Below are 16298 nucleotides of genomic sequence, written 5' to 3' on the forward strand. Positions count from 1 at the left end.
TCATGAAGTGAAAAGAGAATCATCAAAGAAAACATCAAGTTTAACATCAACTTCATGCCAAACACCACAGGAAACGGAAGAACGTGGAATAAAATCTCCTGACAAAATGCAACATGGAGAGAAGAGTGAAAACCGCATCAGGGTTCCATCCTCATCCGTGAAGCTGCCCCAGAGATGACTGTGTCTAAACGCTTGTGCCTGTGCCTTATATAATAAAAGCCATTTCAAGCTGAGAAGTCTTTGTTTTGTTCCTTTATATGTAATTGAACTTTGTGTAGTTTCAAGCTTTGAAGGGTAGTTCAAATCAAAGGACTATTTGCTAGTGTTTACTATAAATGCTTAAGTCTGTAGGAAAAATTGAGGCTAACCCTCAACTAAAAATAGCTAGGAAATGCATGTTCCTTCTAAAAATGATTTCATATCTTAGCAAGTACTCAATCAGGAGGACATAAAGCATAAGAGGACTCAGTTTGTGGATTGCTTTTCTGAATGCATGTAAAAGCATGGGAAATAATGGACCTAAAAGTGCAAAATTCCTAGAGAATGAAAATAAAAATGCTTTAAAATTTTTGTCATCATTGTCCGGTCATTGATTTGTTTGGCATGGACTTTCTGTGCATTTGGAGGGTGGAGTTTTCTGTTATAATAAAGGGAGCCATGTTTAATACTATTAATCATGAGTTAATGCAAGAAATGCAATTGAGCACTGAAATCTCTTTCTGTGTCTTTCTATTTTAGCCCCTGAATCAATCTTTCACGAAGGGATTGAGGTGGAGATGAAAGGTATTGTTGAAATGAATGTGAGATTTAAGTAGAAACTCTGAAGGATTAGTAGAATCCTTAAAGTTGCCTCCTTTTACTTCATACTATTGAGAAATGACATAGACAAATATATCTCTTAGAGTGTATATTAATATGCCGCATGCCTGAATCAGTATGCTGGTGGTTACATGCATTCCACAGTAATTTGTTTTATTATTATTTAAAGTTATGTATTTAATATTTATCAGCCATATTCAACTTCATATTTGCAACCATTCTCAAAAGCCTGTAATAGAAAAAGTTGTCATCTTGATGCATGAAATCTAGGAGTAGAATTTGTTGTCAAAATCACAGTGAATTGAATTGAACAATAGACAATAACCTAGCTGTCCTTTTCAGAATGCAATATCATGAATGAATTCAAATTGAAATGCTACTTTATTCAGGATGTGTGAAACTGTTACATTCTCATCTGGTTTACACTTCATTCACATAGATCACGTTAACATTGATATGTCTCTTACACTGGCTTGCAGATAGCTGCCTTATGTGATCCATATTGCCTGCTTTTCTTTGCATAACATTGTGACTCTATAGCTGTATTAGTTCGAATAAACGCCTTCTCATTTTATTTTAGCTAATTATTTGATTATAGTTTTTGCATATATTTTTAGTTACTTTTCAAAAATATAACAATTTAATCTGCAATCAAAAGGATCAGAAAGGGCGTTTATTCCACTCTCTGCAAGTCAGGTAAGAGTTTGCATCTTCACCATTTAAACAACAAAGATTTCCTGATCTCAAAACAAATATGCACAAGAACATGTTATTTCAAAATGCACTTTTGCTCGTTCAAGAAGACATTTCAACCGTTTGAAGAAAAGACCAGACAACGAACGATTTTCGTGTCAGAATCTTTTAAACAGAGCATGATGTTGCGTTTATTCGAACAAATATGGTGAGTGAATTTTTTTTATGGATTTGTGAGAATCTGTAGCATGCACTTTATTTCTTATTTTGAAATTTCATTTTTTTTCAACTTTTTCAAGTACTGTGGAAAATAGTAAAATGCTTTATAATTTACTTTTTCCTCAGAGTTCTTCTCCGAGAGGGAATCTGAACATTCAGAAAGGGAGACACGTGATGCCTTTTCAGATTCCGAAGACGTGGACTGTGGCTCTGTGGCTGCGAAAAGATATGCAAATAGAATATCTTCTACCAGCTCCTGGCCTGAATACTTCAAGCCTTCTTTCACTCAGAAACTGACATTTAAATATGTTTTAGAGGGCGAACCAGCTGTTTTTACATGTCAATTAATTGCCTGTCCAACTCCAGAGATAACTTGGTTTCATAACAATAGGCCTATCCCAACAGGTCTTCGGAGGGTGATCAAAACAGAGAGTGATTTGCATCATCACTCTTCCAGTTTAGAGGTTAAAAGGGTCCAAGACAGAGATTCTGGAAGTTATAGATTATTAGCCATTAACAGTGAAGGGTCAGCTGAATCTACTGCATCACTGCTTGTTATCCAAAAAGGGCAAGATGAGAAATACTTAGAATTTCTGAAAAGGGCCGAACAGACACATGAAAACTTGGAGGCTTTAGCTGAAGGGAGAGAAGATAGGATAAAAGTTGACTTAAGGTTTACTGGCTCTCCATTTAATAAAAGACAAGATGCAGAACAAAAGGGAATGATGCGAACTATACACTTCAAGACAAGTTCTGGCAAGAAAACAGATTTTCTGTATGATGAGGAATATTTAGAAAGTAAATCAGATGTAAGAGAATGGCTTCACATTGGTGAAAGTTTTCTAGACGAGGAGACAAAAATGAAATTGCAACGCTTACGGGAAGCAAGAAGAATTTTAATGGAGAAAAGGAAATTATCCCTTTTAGATATGCCATCAAAAATAGGCACAAGAACATGGAGAAGTGAAACTATTAATAAAGAAATGCAATTCTCAAGAGAAAAAATAAAAAGCAGATCTGTATCTGATCTAGCTGACACCAGGAGTGAGGTATATATTTCAACTGAGGATATTGTCCAAAGTCCACATGTCCTTCCTAATCATATGAATCAAAATATAGAATATAGAGACCTTCCGGCCAGCTTTCAAACTCCTGGGGATGAAGGCATTCTCCAGACTGAGATAAGAATGAGCCAAGAGGTATTTATAAAGGAAAATCTACCAGAAGACTATTCATATAGTAGGAGTCTAGAAAATGAAAATAGTCAGCAGGAACAATTTGAAGAAATCACAACTAAAACTGTAATTGGAGAGTCATTTGCCTCCATGGAGGCAAATAAGAATGAAGACATATATGAGATCCCTGAAAATGTATCTGAAGTTATTATACCATATTCCAGTGAATCGTTTGGTACACCTATAAGAACAAAAGAAAACGACAAAATAGATAGTGAGCAAATGAGAACAGGTGATCAGAGAGAATTTGCTACTGCAAAAGTGGATGAATTGAAAACTGAACAGGAGGAAACCCCCCCAAGATTCTTTGAAAATCCTTCCCACAGACGTCCACAGCGTTGCCCTCCTTCATTTCTTCAAGAGATTGAATCTCAAGAAGTCTATGAAGGTGACAGCTGTACGTTTATATGTCATTTCCAAGGATATCCTCAACCCATTGTGACATGGTACAACAATGATGTACCAGTCCCACGTCATAGAGGCCTCATCACACTGCATACCTTGGAAAATTGTTCAACATTAACTTTTTCTTCTGTTCTTCCTCAAAATGAAGGTTCTATTACTTGTGTGCTGTTTAACCAATATGGAACAGTAAAAACAACCAGCATACTTAAAGTGAAAGCAAACCCAAGGTACGACCTAAACCCACAAAAAGTCCAAATGTTCCAGGATTACTCTGCTGAGGAGGAGGAATTGGCATTGGTATTTGACCAAGTGAAGGGCGTTCATCCATCTTTGAAACAAGAGGACCAAAGAAATCTCCCTATTTTAAAAACCGAGCCTCTGTTTTCTCCTTCTGCAGAGACAGAACCCCTTTCTTTTCCTGTGGAAATTCAGATAACAGCCGCGACTCCTACCCTAGAGCAGGATAAAGAGTCAAGAGAAATGTTTCAACCTGTTGAGTTGGAACCTGAAGTAGCACCTCGAGCTCAGGTTGTGCATTCACCCAAACATAAGTTTATCTTTTCCTCTGATATTACTAATGAGCCTCCACAGATGTTACAAGAAATGCCAAAGCACATCACCTGTAGAGAAGGGGACTATATAGCACTTGAATGTTTAATAGCTGGTGAGCCTCCACCAGTCGTAACCTGGTTTCAAAATGGACTCCTTTTAAAACAGAGCCAGAAGTTTCAGTTTGAAGAACTGAATTGTAGCCATAGGTTATATATTAATGACATTAGTTTTCATGATTCCGGAGAATATATATGTGTTGCTGAAAACAGTTCCGGAATGGTTGAAAGTGTTTCAGATCTAACAGTGGAGCCTGTGGCTTCCGGGGAATATCATGAACTAGACAAGATTAGTGGAATTTATCAGAAATACACCAGAGACCAACAAGTACAGATTCAGGGAGAATCCATAAAAGTGCATTTTCATGATCATCCAAGTGGTCCTTTTGATCCCCAGTCTAATATAAAAGAATATTCTGTAAAGGATTCTTTTCAAAGCCTTGAGACAATTGAGCAGATAGACCAAAAAGGACAAGTGCATTGCACATCTTCTCGAGAGAAACTACCAAAATTTATGCAGGGTGCTTCTCGGCCCATAAATATTAACAAGCGGTTCAGGACTGAACTTCCCTGTCAGGATGTAGAGAAAGAGGGCCATGTAGATGAACCAACACATTTGCACAGGGAAGAGGGTATAGCTTATCCATTTGTTGATGATTTTGGCAAAGTTCAAATTAAAAAAGAGATAGGCCACGATTTTGAAGAACTTGGTGGACCAGAAAAGGAAGCTATCCGAGAACATGCCCAAAGTGACTACTTGCCGAATATTCACTTAGAAAGAACTGATAGTTACACAACAAAAAACGTCCCTATTGTTGTATACGAAGAACCCTTTGGTGAAGAGAGACACTTCCCAGGAAAAAGGGTGAAGCATAGAATCATTGCATTTGAAAAGCTGCAACGTGTAGATAAAGGACTTCCAGAAAAAAGACCTACCAAGAAATCATTTATTACTTCTAAAAGAAAACTTGATGACAGAGACATTCCTTTAAAGCAAAAAGAATCTTGGTCAAGTGATACTTCCTGTGATTTTAATGTCAATATATATCAAGCAGAGAAAATAACTCAGCAAGCTGAACCAGACTCATCTAACATGATAATGAACTTAAAACTACTCTCCTCTCAAATCTGTGAGGACTCTGAGGGTCAAGAGAGGGAACAACACACAGAAATTGATTCCATAGAGAAATCTGGATTTTTTGAAAGGGCTGAGCCTACAACGCCTGTAATTTTTGACTTAAAACGATTTCACTCTCAGATGGAAAATGAAAGTGTAAAATCCCAAGAATTTGAAAGTGATCAATCAGAAGCAGCTTGTTTGAAAATACAACACTCTGCCTCTGAAGAACCTGATACTGAGAATATTGTATTTGATCTAAAACAAATGTATTGTCACATAGAAGAGCCAGCTGAGGGCTTTCCATGGCAAGAAAGCAGACAGCACGGGGAAACACGATATACAGAAGAAACTTCTGACCTTGAAACATTACAGTCTGATGTACAGAATGTCTCTGAAAATGTACAAACTAACCTATTTTCTAGTCAAGAAATGTATTCCAGTAAGGAGTTACCAATTGGGAATTATATGGAGAAAAGTGATATTGATGAAAATGCTTTTTGTTTGGAAAAAGAAGTCCTGCATGAAAAAGGACAGAATTTCAACATTATAAAAACTGAGCTTTCTCTTCAATCTCTTTCTGAAGAAATTCACGGTGAGTCATGCACACTTCATCAAACTTCTTCTGCACATGTTGGAGACGGTGAGCCTTCTGAGCAAAGCATTTCTCCAGAAAATGGAAATGGAGGCTTCATTTCACATTTAAAAGCAGCAGCCAATGAGGAAATGCTCGTAGAGGTTTGTGGAGTGGAGGAAGAATATCCACTGGAATCTGAGTCAGTGTCATTCGAAGGACAGGATGGTGGGACCCTAGGAAACGTAAATGGCACTTTGGATGAACACAAAGGTGACATTGTCCAGGAGGTTGACACACTCCAGAGAAAACTCTCCCTGACTCAGTGCTTCCCTTTCCTGATGACTGAAGAACTTCAGATTCCAAATGAACCCCTAAGGGAAAAAGTTGATGGCTCTGGAGAAGAAAAATGCCCAGAAGAAAGTCAAGATCAAAATGAAACAACTTCCTCCATAATTGAAGAAGAAAAGATGGAAGAAACGTGTTTCCCTGAAAATGTTCCAGAATTGGATGAGGCACCCACACCTGAAATGATGGAATCAGAGACCTCACTAACACAATATTTAATTGCTGCTGGAAAGCATGAGGTTCCTGTATCTACAGACACCAAACCCACAGCAAAACTTCTTCAGAGTGAATCTGTCACGTCAATGGAAGTTGAAGAGGTGACCTTCAACACTGTGTATGAATATTACAACCAACAACAGGAAGCCTTGGGTCGCCCCATTTCTCCTGAATCAGATATTTCAATTGATGTAGGAAGCACAAGCAGTGACGATATCTCTGAGTTAGACCAATTTTATACGCCACCATCATCGGTTGAACATTTTGAATCTCCAAAATCAACTGATTTGTATTTTACTCCTTCAGATCCAACTCTGCAGTCCTCGGCTCATTCAGAAGTTGTGGAGGCTGCTGAAAGATACTCAACCCTTTCTGAAGGAGAAGGAACAGAAGGATACTCCACACCACCAGGAGAGGCATTAGAGAGATATTCTACACCCCCAGGGGAGGCATTAGAGAGATATTCTACACCCCCAGGAGAGGCATTAGAGAGATATTCTACGCCCCCAGGGGAGACCCTAGAGAGATATTCTACCCCTACAGGAGGACCAAAACCCACTGGAAACATGAACTTGCACACATCAAGAATGCAAAGGGAGGATAGTACACCCCGTGAGCTTTTCCATACACCTACAGAGGAAAGGAGTTCAGTGTGTGACATGTGGCGCTCAGATTCATTTGGCACACCCAATGAAGCCGTTGAACCCAAGGACAATGAAATGCCTCCATCATTCATTGAACCTCTGACAAAAAGGAAGATATATGAAAACACAACATTGGGCTTCATTGTTGAAGTTGAGGGTCTTCCTGTTCCTGGGGTGAAATGGTATCTCAATAAATCTTTGCTTGAGCCAGATGAAAGAATCAAAATAGAAAGGGTGGGTAATGTATGCTCTTTGGAAATTTCTAACATCCAAAAGGGAGACAAGGGAGAGTATATGTGCCATGCTGTGAACATCATTGGAGAAGCAAAGAGCTTTGCAAATATAGATGTAATACCCCAGGGAGACAGGGCAGTGGCGTTGCCACCTCCGGTAACACACCAGCATGTCATGGAGTTTGATCTGGAAAACACGACATCATCAAGAACACCTTCTCCTCAAGAAATTGTCCTGGAAGTTGAGTTAAGTGAAAAAGATGTTCAGGAATTTGAGAAGCAAGTGAAAATAGTCACAGTTCCTGAATTTACTGCTGATCATAAAAGCATGATTGTGAGTTTAGATGTTCTTCCACTGAACTTAGTGGATCAAAATATGGCATCAAGCAAAGAAGAGGACAGAGATTTGAAAATTGATCTGGAAGTATTTGAAATGCCTCCTCGCTTTGTAACACCCATTTGTGATTTTAGAGTTCCAGAAAATGCAGATGCTGTATTCAGATGTTCAGTCATAGGTATTCCTACGCCTGAAGTTAAATGGTATAAAGAATACATGTGTATTGAGCCAGATGATGATAAATATGTCATTAGTGAGGAGAAAGGAAGTCATACCCTTAGAATTCGAAATGCATGTCTTTTAGATAGTGCAACATACAGGTGCAGAGCTATGAATTCCGTAGGAGAGGCTATTTGCCGAGGATTCCTCACCATGGGAGATAATGAAATATTTGCTACAATAACAAAGAAAAGTAAGGTGACATTAAGCAGCTTGAAGGAAGAATTGTTATTAAGGAGCAAATATTCAGACAGCTTTTTTGAATTCCAGGTGGTGGAAGGGCCCCCCAGATTTATCAAAGGTATTTCTGACTGTTATGCACCATTGGGAACAGCAGCCTATTTCCAGTGTTTAGTTCGTGGCTCTCCCAGGCCCACAGTGAATTGGTTCAAAGATGGTAAATTGGTTCAAGGCTCGAGATTCAGTTCTGAGGAAAGTGGTATGGGGTTCCACAACCTATTTATCACAAGTATAATAAAAAGTGATGAAGGTGAGTACAGATGTGTAGCTGTGAACAAATCAGGAATGGCAGAGACCCATGCATCGCTCACTCTCACCTAACATTTCCTGCACAATGTCACTTCTCGTGCCTCAGTAACTTCTACACTTGGAGTGCTTTCATAGTTTCCAAATTGTAAAGCTATTTAATAAAGTTCCAAATACTTCTCTCTATCAGATGCATTACATTGAAGACCACTGGGGAAATAATTTCTCTGTCAAAATCTCATCTTTGTAATACATGTAAATATTCTGTTATTGAAACTGTGGAATCATCACTCGTGTCAATTATGCTGTGAATCCTCAAAAACTATTAAATATATCCATGGCTACCTAATTCTTTGTGCTTCTGCTTTACTCTCGTTTCTCCTTCACAAAATTGTTTCAGCTGAAATATTTGCCAAAGTAGAGTAAAATGGAAGACTATGTCAGATGAGACACACAGATTAACTGGTAAGAGCAAATCTCTCTGATGATAAGCTTAGTTTTTTATTATAGCTTAATTTTGTAATTTTAACCTTTAGTCTTCACACCCATGCCTATTTATTTGCATTTGGAATAGAAAAAGTCCTTCCCAGTAAGTAACTAATTCTATAATGTTTTGCACTAATCTTAACATACCCTATTTGGCACTTTTTAAACCATTTTGATTATTATTATCTTCTTAAATGTTTTAAATAATGCTGCTTTTGAAGGGGCCAATAATGATTTCTTTGTGGAGTTCACCTAGATATTTACAGAAGATGCTAATAAAGATCTTTGAAAAGACCTCACCTTCTCTATTTTTGAGATGGCATTAACTGATCAATGCAGTATTAACTTGGTCTTTGGAGAGCTGCTCTGTTGCCTCAAAGGCCATGAGGTTCTTCTAGTGGTTCAAATCCACTAGTGTCTCCTCAGGAGAAATAGAATTAATCAATCTGTGTGATTTACAGCCTCAGAAAACCAGTGGAGGCTCAGTTCTGAGTTGCTTTGAACTAATGACAATGAAGGGGGAAAGGAGGAATAAATGGATATTTACCTATTGTACTTAAATTATCTATTTTACAGAATTTTACTATAAGCAGAAAGGGAGACTTTTAAAATTTGAGAGAAGATGACAATTTATTATGATAATACTATAGATTATTTATAAATAACTTAGTAAGCATTCCTGTCATTTTGTCTTAATTTCTTTATTAAAATGGCTTAAAAATATTTTAAAAGTTGGCAGTAATGAAATTTCCTTTAAAAATTGTTTTTCTAAAATGATGCTACTCTTTTCAAAATTATAATAACTTTAAAAAATCATTAGCATTCTACAATAAATGTAAACCTAAGTCTACTTATGTAAAATGTAGTAAATATAAAGAAACTTCGTTTTCATATCTGAAAATGAGGGAATAGGACTAAAAGACCTTACAGATGATTTTTTCAGGATAACCCCAAAGTCTGTCATCCCAGTGGTAACTTTTTAAAATATAAATGAGGATAAATTTTAGTTTTGCAGCTGATAATGCAAGAAATAGGATATGGTAATTAAATGATTAATCTTATTTCCTTAAATTAATAGCTATATTTGTCACTGCATTGAGTAGAATTTTAGTGCCATGATCATACTAAAAAACATTCATTTTCATTTTCAACAAAAGAAATTCACATATGCTATTTTCAACTTATATTTCTTGTTTTTCTTTTATCTATAAGTTTTATATTTCTGTATTACTTACTCTTTAAAAATTTATCAAATTAAAGAAGCAATTGGGAGAATACATAATACTGAAGATAGTACAATTAGTTACTCTCTCCCACTACCCCTACAAAAAAAGAAAAGAAGATGATTAAAACCTATTGAAGTTCATCATAATTCATCAAGATCAGAAACACCATAGTGGGGTAATCATTTCTACCTCACCCAATAAACATTTGTGTAAGCAAGAGTCAGTTGTAGAAAGAATTAGTGATATGTTATATCAAAACATAAATTACCGATCTCTAATTTTGTGGCTCAGGACTTAAGGATTTAGTTTAGTGTTGGTCACAGATATTTAAATAAGAAATTCAGAGCATCACAGGATACTTTCCTAAGCAACACACAGCATAACAATAGTTCAAAACCAACTTCTTACAAAAATAAAAGTTTGATGCCCTATTGAGTCCACAGAAAGAACTGAGCAATATCTTATTTCTATAAGAAAAGAGACTTTTAGTTTTTCACATTAAAATTCTGTTAATCTCTAAAACATTGAATTAGAGAATATACAGAATAACAACAAAGAAAAAGAATTCTTTTCTACACTTGGTTTACTTACTAATTGCTATAGAAATAGATTTTTACATTTTCTGACTCAATGGCACTTAAAAGTTAAAAAATTAATTTATTTGATGTTGGATAAAGAATTCATTTTATCACAGAGTAGAGTTCAGACACAATTTTTAGGTGTTACTACATAATTTAAGCTATACCTTTAATGTTTTAGCATATTTTAATTTCATTTACTATCTTTTTATGACTGCTATATACCATGCTTAGAAGTATTGAAAAAAATTAAAACTATTTCCACTTTTACGTGAATAGGAATATTTTAACTGTATTCATATTCATTCATGTAATAGATACTTTGGGAGTTCAGGTGAGGAGAAAGCTGGCTTGAGTAATAACACAAATCAAGTGGAAAGTTAAGTGGTTAACATTAGTATATGAAATTAACCAATGGGCTTAGGGCTTATTAATTTAAGAAATAAATCAATATATTATCTACATGCAATAGATATGACTTATACCAGTATATTTATAGCCAACAGACCCTAAGGTCCTTCTTTCTAACTCACATGCACCAGAGCACAAGACGGTAGGTTATTCTATGCATCCAAATGGAGTAATCTAGTAAAATAATAAAGCTGGCTTTAATAATGTAGTCAAGCTATGATTAACAGGGCTCTACATATTTAACAAGTTTAACAGAAAAAATCCAATTATTTGATATCACACTGCACACATATTCCATCCTTTAATTTGTGGTACTGTTTAAAGAACAACTGTTACTCACTACTTTGTTTTTGTGTCCAACATTGTTGTGTAATTTTTATGGCACAATAAAATACAATCAAAGTGTTCTATTGCTGTTGTTTTTATTTCTATTCTTCCACTTTCTTGACTATCTTGACTTTAAAAAGTTTTATTAAGTGAGTTTTCTTGAGATAATGTAGTAATTAGCAGAAACAAAAGAATATAGTACAGAAAATAGAGTTCCTCTGACAAATCCAAACTGCTGTGCCTTTTTTTAACAATAATTTCCATGTAGAAGCAGTAACTACAGCATCTATGTTTCATTTTGGAAATAGCAAGTCTTTAACTTCAAGGAAATCTTAAGTATATATGATAATACTGGATATTTTCACAAATTGATAGTAACAATTCTGGAATCTTTTGTTATAAACATTTAGCCAGTGTTTTTTCAAACTCTAAAGATGAAATTATATCACAACAGAGATCTGTCATAAGATTGTAATAAAAATGTGTAAAGTGCTCACACAAGTGAAATGGGAGAAATGCATTTGCTCAATGTCTATAGTTTATATAAAAAGCTAAGAGTAAAATTTAGAAATATTCCCTTTTTATTATCAGAGTAACTACAGTTTCAGGAAGCATTAAAAAGCATACAGTTGTTTAGCTTCTATTTTCTTTATTTGATTAAATAGCATTTAATAATAAAATAATCATCATTTCTTCCCCATACAGAGTTTTCTAGTTCTCTTCTGTCTCCCGAGGAGGAAGGACTACAAACTTCTAGCTGTGACCTTCAGTTACCTATTAGAAATGGAACACTTGAACTTTTATCTGAATCTCCAGTTCATGCCACTAACTTAGATTCCAAAAATGAAGGAAAAGCCCCAATTTTTGTCAAAGAAGTTTCAAATGTTGAAATAAGCAGTGGGGATGTGGCTAAACTGTCAGTTACTGTCACTGGTATTCCCAAACCTAAAATTCAGTGGTTCTTCAATGGCGTAATGTTAACCCCTTCTGCTGACTACAAATTTGTTTATGACCGTAATGATCACAGCCTGATTATTCTGTTCACCAAGTTGGAGGACGAGGGAGAGTACACGTGTATTGCCAGTAATGAACATGGAAAGGCCGAGTGTAGTGCCTATTTAAAGATAAGTTCCAAGGGAGAGGGGCAAAGGGAATCAGAATTAGCAGTGGAGAAGCCACTAGAAAAGCTTGAAGAGCCTTGTCCTCCTTATTTTGTTAAGAAGTTACAACTAATTCAGTGTGCTCAAGGGGTCCCTGCCATCTTTGAGTACATGGTACTCGGGGAGCCCCCACCCACAATTTTGTGGCTCAAAGGCAATAAGCAGCTTTGCACCAATGTTTATTACACTATTATTCATAACCCTGATGGCTCCGGGACGTTCATTGTCAATGACCCTCAAAGGGAAGATAGTGGACTCTATGTTTGTACAGCAGAGAATGTCTGGGGTGAGTCTACTTATACTGCAGAACTGCAAGTGCTGCCAGAAGACACGGAAGTGACTTATTCCTCCTGCAAAGAGAAGTCAACACCAGAGGCTCCTGTAGAGGGCGGCACTCCTCAAAGGGATCTTTCACCACCATCATCATTAAAGGATCTTTCCACTGAGGCCTTTGACTCAGAACAGAAAATTGCAACTCAGCCATTGCAATCTCCAGTCGTGTCGGAGCAGGATATTCCCACACCTGAAAGCACAGTGCTTTCTGAGCCTCCCCAAGAACCACTTCCCATTTTACAGCTGCAGACTGACCAGACCCAGAAAACCATCACCAAAGACACACTGATGCTTCAGGAGCCCACACCACAAGTGGTGTTGTCAGATACCGAGAAAATCTTTGCAGATGCTGTCTCCACAAAAGACATTAGTTCACTAACAGCTGAACTGCAGGCTTCATTAGCTGAACCTGAAAGGAGTTTCCCAGAGTCTTCAGTCGAATCCCCAATGCATTCGTATGTGAGTACTGTGGCTGAGGAAGTACTTTTACCAAAAGAGATGGTAGTGCCTGCAGAGGGTGAAGAACAGAGTGCGAGTCTTCAGAGGCAAGAGGCGCAGAGTGCTCTCATCCTGACCCAGGGCTTAGCTGAGGGATGTGTGGAATGTTTCAAGGGTCCCGATGTTGTCATATCTGAGGTAAATTATGAACCCCAGATGCCTTCAGAACACATGTGCATAGAAGAAGGGGGAGTCATGTTAGAGAGTGCCAATCAACTGGAAAGTGCAGGACGGGATTCTGCAGCCAAGATTGAGGAAGGCAAGTCTTTGAGATTTCCTTTGGCTCTCGAAGAAAAGCAGGTGTTGCACAAAGAAGAGCGCTCTGGTAATTTAACAACGCCTCCAAACCAAACAATTGAGTCTATAAAAGAGCCAAGGACAATAACGGAAGTGCAGGAGATACAGGGAAATGGCTTTCTTTCTAAGGAGAATTTGCTTGCTGGTATTCCAGATGAACAGAGATTAAACTTGAAAACTCAGATCCGCAAGGCTTTGCAGGCAGCAGTGGCCAGGGAGCAACCGAGTCTTTTTTCTGAGTGGCTAAGAGATATCGCCAAGGTGGAGGTCAAGGCTATAAACTTCACTCAAGAGCCCAAACGCATCCTGTGCACCTACCTTATTACTTCAGTGAAGTCTGTAACTGGAGAAGTGACCATCACTATTGAAGGCATTGATCCTCAGATAGCCAATCTGAAGACTGAACTTAAGGATGCTTTGTGCTCTATTATATGTGAGGAACAAAATATTTTGATAGCTGAGGATCCCAGAATTCAGAAGGGAGCTGAAATGGACTTGCAGGGAGAGATGGACTCTTTCTCAGATTCACAGAATGTGGAAATAATCACTGAGCCAGAAGGAGAATCTAAAGATCTTGTCTCAGCAGAAGAGGTCAGCTCTTTTAAAGTGGACAGTCAGGTCAAACTTGCAGCTACCACAGTTGTTAGTGATAAGGTTGTTGGGGCAGCTCTCTCTGATGAAAATCAAGATGAAAAACTAAGACTGTCAGAGGAAAACGAGAGGTTCTCTGAAAGTGGTAATGAGGAGAGGGTTACAGCAAAAGAGAGAGAAGGTGAGGGCAGCTTAGTCTCAGGGGGCTGTCCAGTTATCCATGCGCCCTTGGAAGACACCATTGCTGAGGAACATGGTGCCACACGCCTCACTTCCTCCATAATAGACGCTAAAAAGGTGAACTGGTATTTTGGAAGTAAACTGGTGTCTTTAGATGGAAAGTTCAAGTGTTTCCAAGATCAAAATACATATACATTAGTAATTGACAAAGTAAATGCAGAAGAACATCAAGGAGAATATGTCTGTGAGGCCTTGAATGACTATGGAAAAGCAACAACTTCAGCAAAACTCACTGTAGTGGAAAGAGGTTGGATTTTTCAGGATTAAAGAGATCAAGCTCTAACATTCACTGGATTGCCATGACTGAGATTTCACCATTGAATTTTTGCTTACCTGCCACTGGCAAAAGAAATACGTTTGGGAAAAACAATGAAATCAAAGACATAATCATGGTTATTAACTCCCCTTCATGTCCCTTACTACCATTTTAGATAGTTCATTACTAGTTTATTTATACTAGTATTTGTTCTCAAGTGAAAACATACTTCCAAATTCTTTACAATATAAATCAACATGCTTTTTAGTAAAATATTTTAATATTCAATAAAAAGCCATCCCTAAATCACCTATGTCATTCCCAAATTAAAAATAACCATGGTTATCTGTCCTTTTGTGTTTCTATTTCTTTTTTGTTGTTTCACAGCATCACCTTATTTAGTACACCATATTTTTTTCCATTTTCTTCAGTGTTCTAAGCATGGTATATTTAAAGAATATATAATGTTGTTATGCATGTGAGCCAGTAACATCACATTTCAATGTGTTTTTCTTCACAACTCACTGCAAAGCAATGACTGGATGTACTGAAAGTTGCATATTGCTTTCTTTTGCTTTCAACATTATCTTTCTCATTTTGCAGTCACTTGTCTCAAATAACTGTGATCTGCCTCACCAACTTCAATTGATTTACTTCATTAACAAAGGAAGTAAAGCTATGGTTGATCAGGAGGCATGCTAATGGAGTCCGCTTCCCTTTCCAGCTGCCCCAGTGATCAAGAAGCGAATCGAGTCTCAGGAGGTAGCTCTCGGCCACCTTGCCAAATTCACCTGTGAGATTCAGACTGCCCCCAACGTGCGATTCCAGTGGTTTAAAGCTGGCAGAGAAATTTATGAGAGTGACAAATGTTCTATTCGGTCAGCAAATTACATCACCACCATGGAGATTCTGAGAACCCAGGTTGTTGACTGTGGCGAATACACCTGCAAAGCCTCCAATGAGTATGGCAGTGTCAGCTGTACAGCCACTCTGACTGTGACAGGTAAATGCTTCTTCACGTTAACATGGACGTTATTACCTCATCATTGTGCTGCCTATTTTCCTTTCTCATACAGGTGCGAAAAGTTCTTGTCCTGCCAATGGGAAAAACCATTGACCAAGATGGTAACATGATTGCTAGGTACTATGGAAACTGTATGAAATAAGAAATTATCATATCCAGTCTTGTTTCTAAGAGCAGAGGAATTTAAAAAAAAATAAATAAATCTTTTGACAACAATTTTAGAGAAATAAAATGAAAAGGGGCTTCAAAAAATTATTTTTCTTAGTTTTTTGGGTTTTTTTAAAAGTAACTGATTAGATGCAATGTGTGAGCTAACAACTACTAGATTGTCCCTTGATGTAAAGCATTTTAGGGTTGTTTGGTGCTAAAAATAAAATAATGCCCAGACTTATGTAATAGTTTAGAAATCAGTTCACTAATAACATAATTCCAAACTTTCTAAAAAAAACTAGAGTATTAAATAACATTTAAACCCTAATGTGAGGTAAAGAGCTAATACAGAACTGCAGAATAGAATTCTTCCCCTAAACTTTATCACTAAATTTAAAATAAGAAACCATACCAGTATTCTGTGCTTAGTTTCCTAATTGGCTCACAGGGTAATTGTGAAATAGTTAACACTCACTGTATGCTCAATTTCCTTATAAGCAAATCAATCTCCTCCTCCTCCTCTTTCTTCTTCTTCTAATTCTAATTCTTCTTCTAATTCTTCTTCTTT

General features: G+C 37.1%; 1 protein-coding gene across 1 annotated transcript in view; it reads left to right on the top strand.

Annotated features, from left to right (window-relative positions):
- The window catches only part of LOC102853765 (titin-like), a 294430-nt gene that overhangs the window by 60983 nt on the left and 217149 nt on the right, over nucleotides 1-16298 (top strand). The window contains exons 47-49 of the mRNA XM_006878955.1: nucleotides 739-783; nucleotides 11887-14547; nucleotides 15281-15559. Of these exons, the coding sequence (XP_006879017.1) occupies nucleotides 739-783; nucleotides 11887-14547; nucleotides 15281-15559 (2985 nt within the window). The remainder of the gene's footprint in view (nucleotides 1-738; nucleotides 784-11886; nucleotides 14548-15280; nucleotides 15560-16298) is intronic.

Source organism: Elephantulus edwardii, unplaced genomic scaffold, assembly GCF_000299155.1.
Source record: "Elephantulus edwardii isolate Elephantulus edwardi_28Jun2011 unplaced genomic scaffold, EleEdw1.0 scaffold00001, whole genome shotgun sequence".
Lineage (NCBI taxonomy): Eukaryota > Metazoa > Chordata > Mammalia > Macroscelidea > Macroscelididae > Elephantulus > Elephantulus edwardii.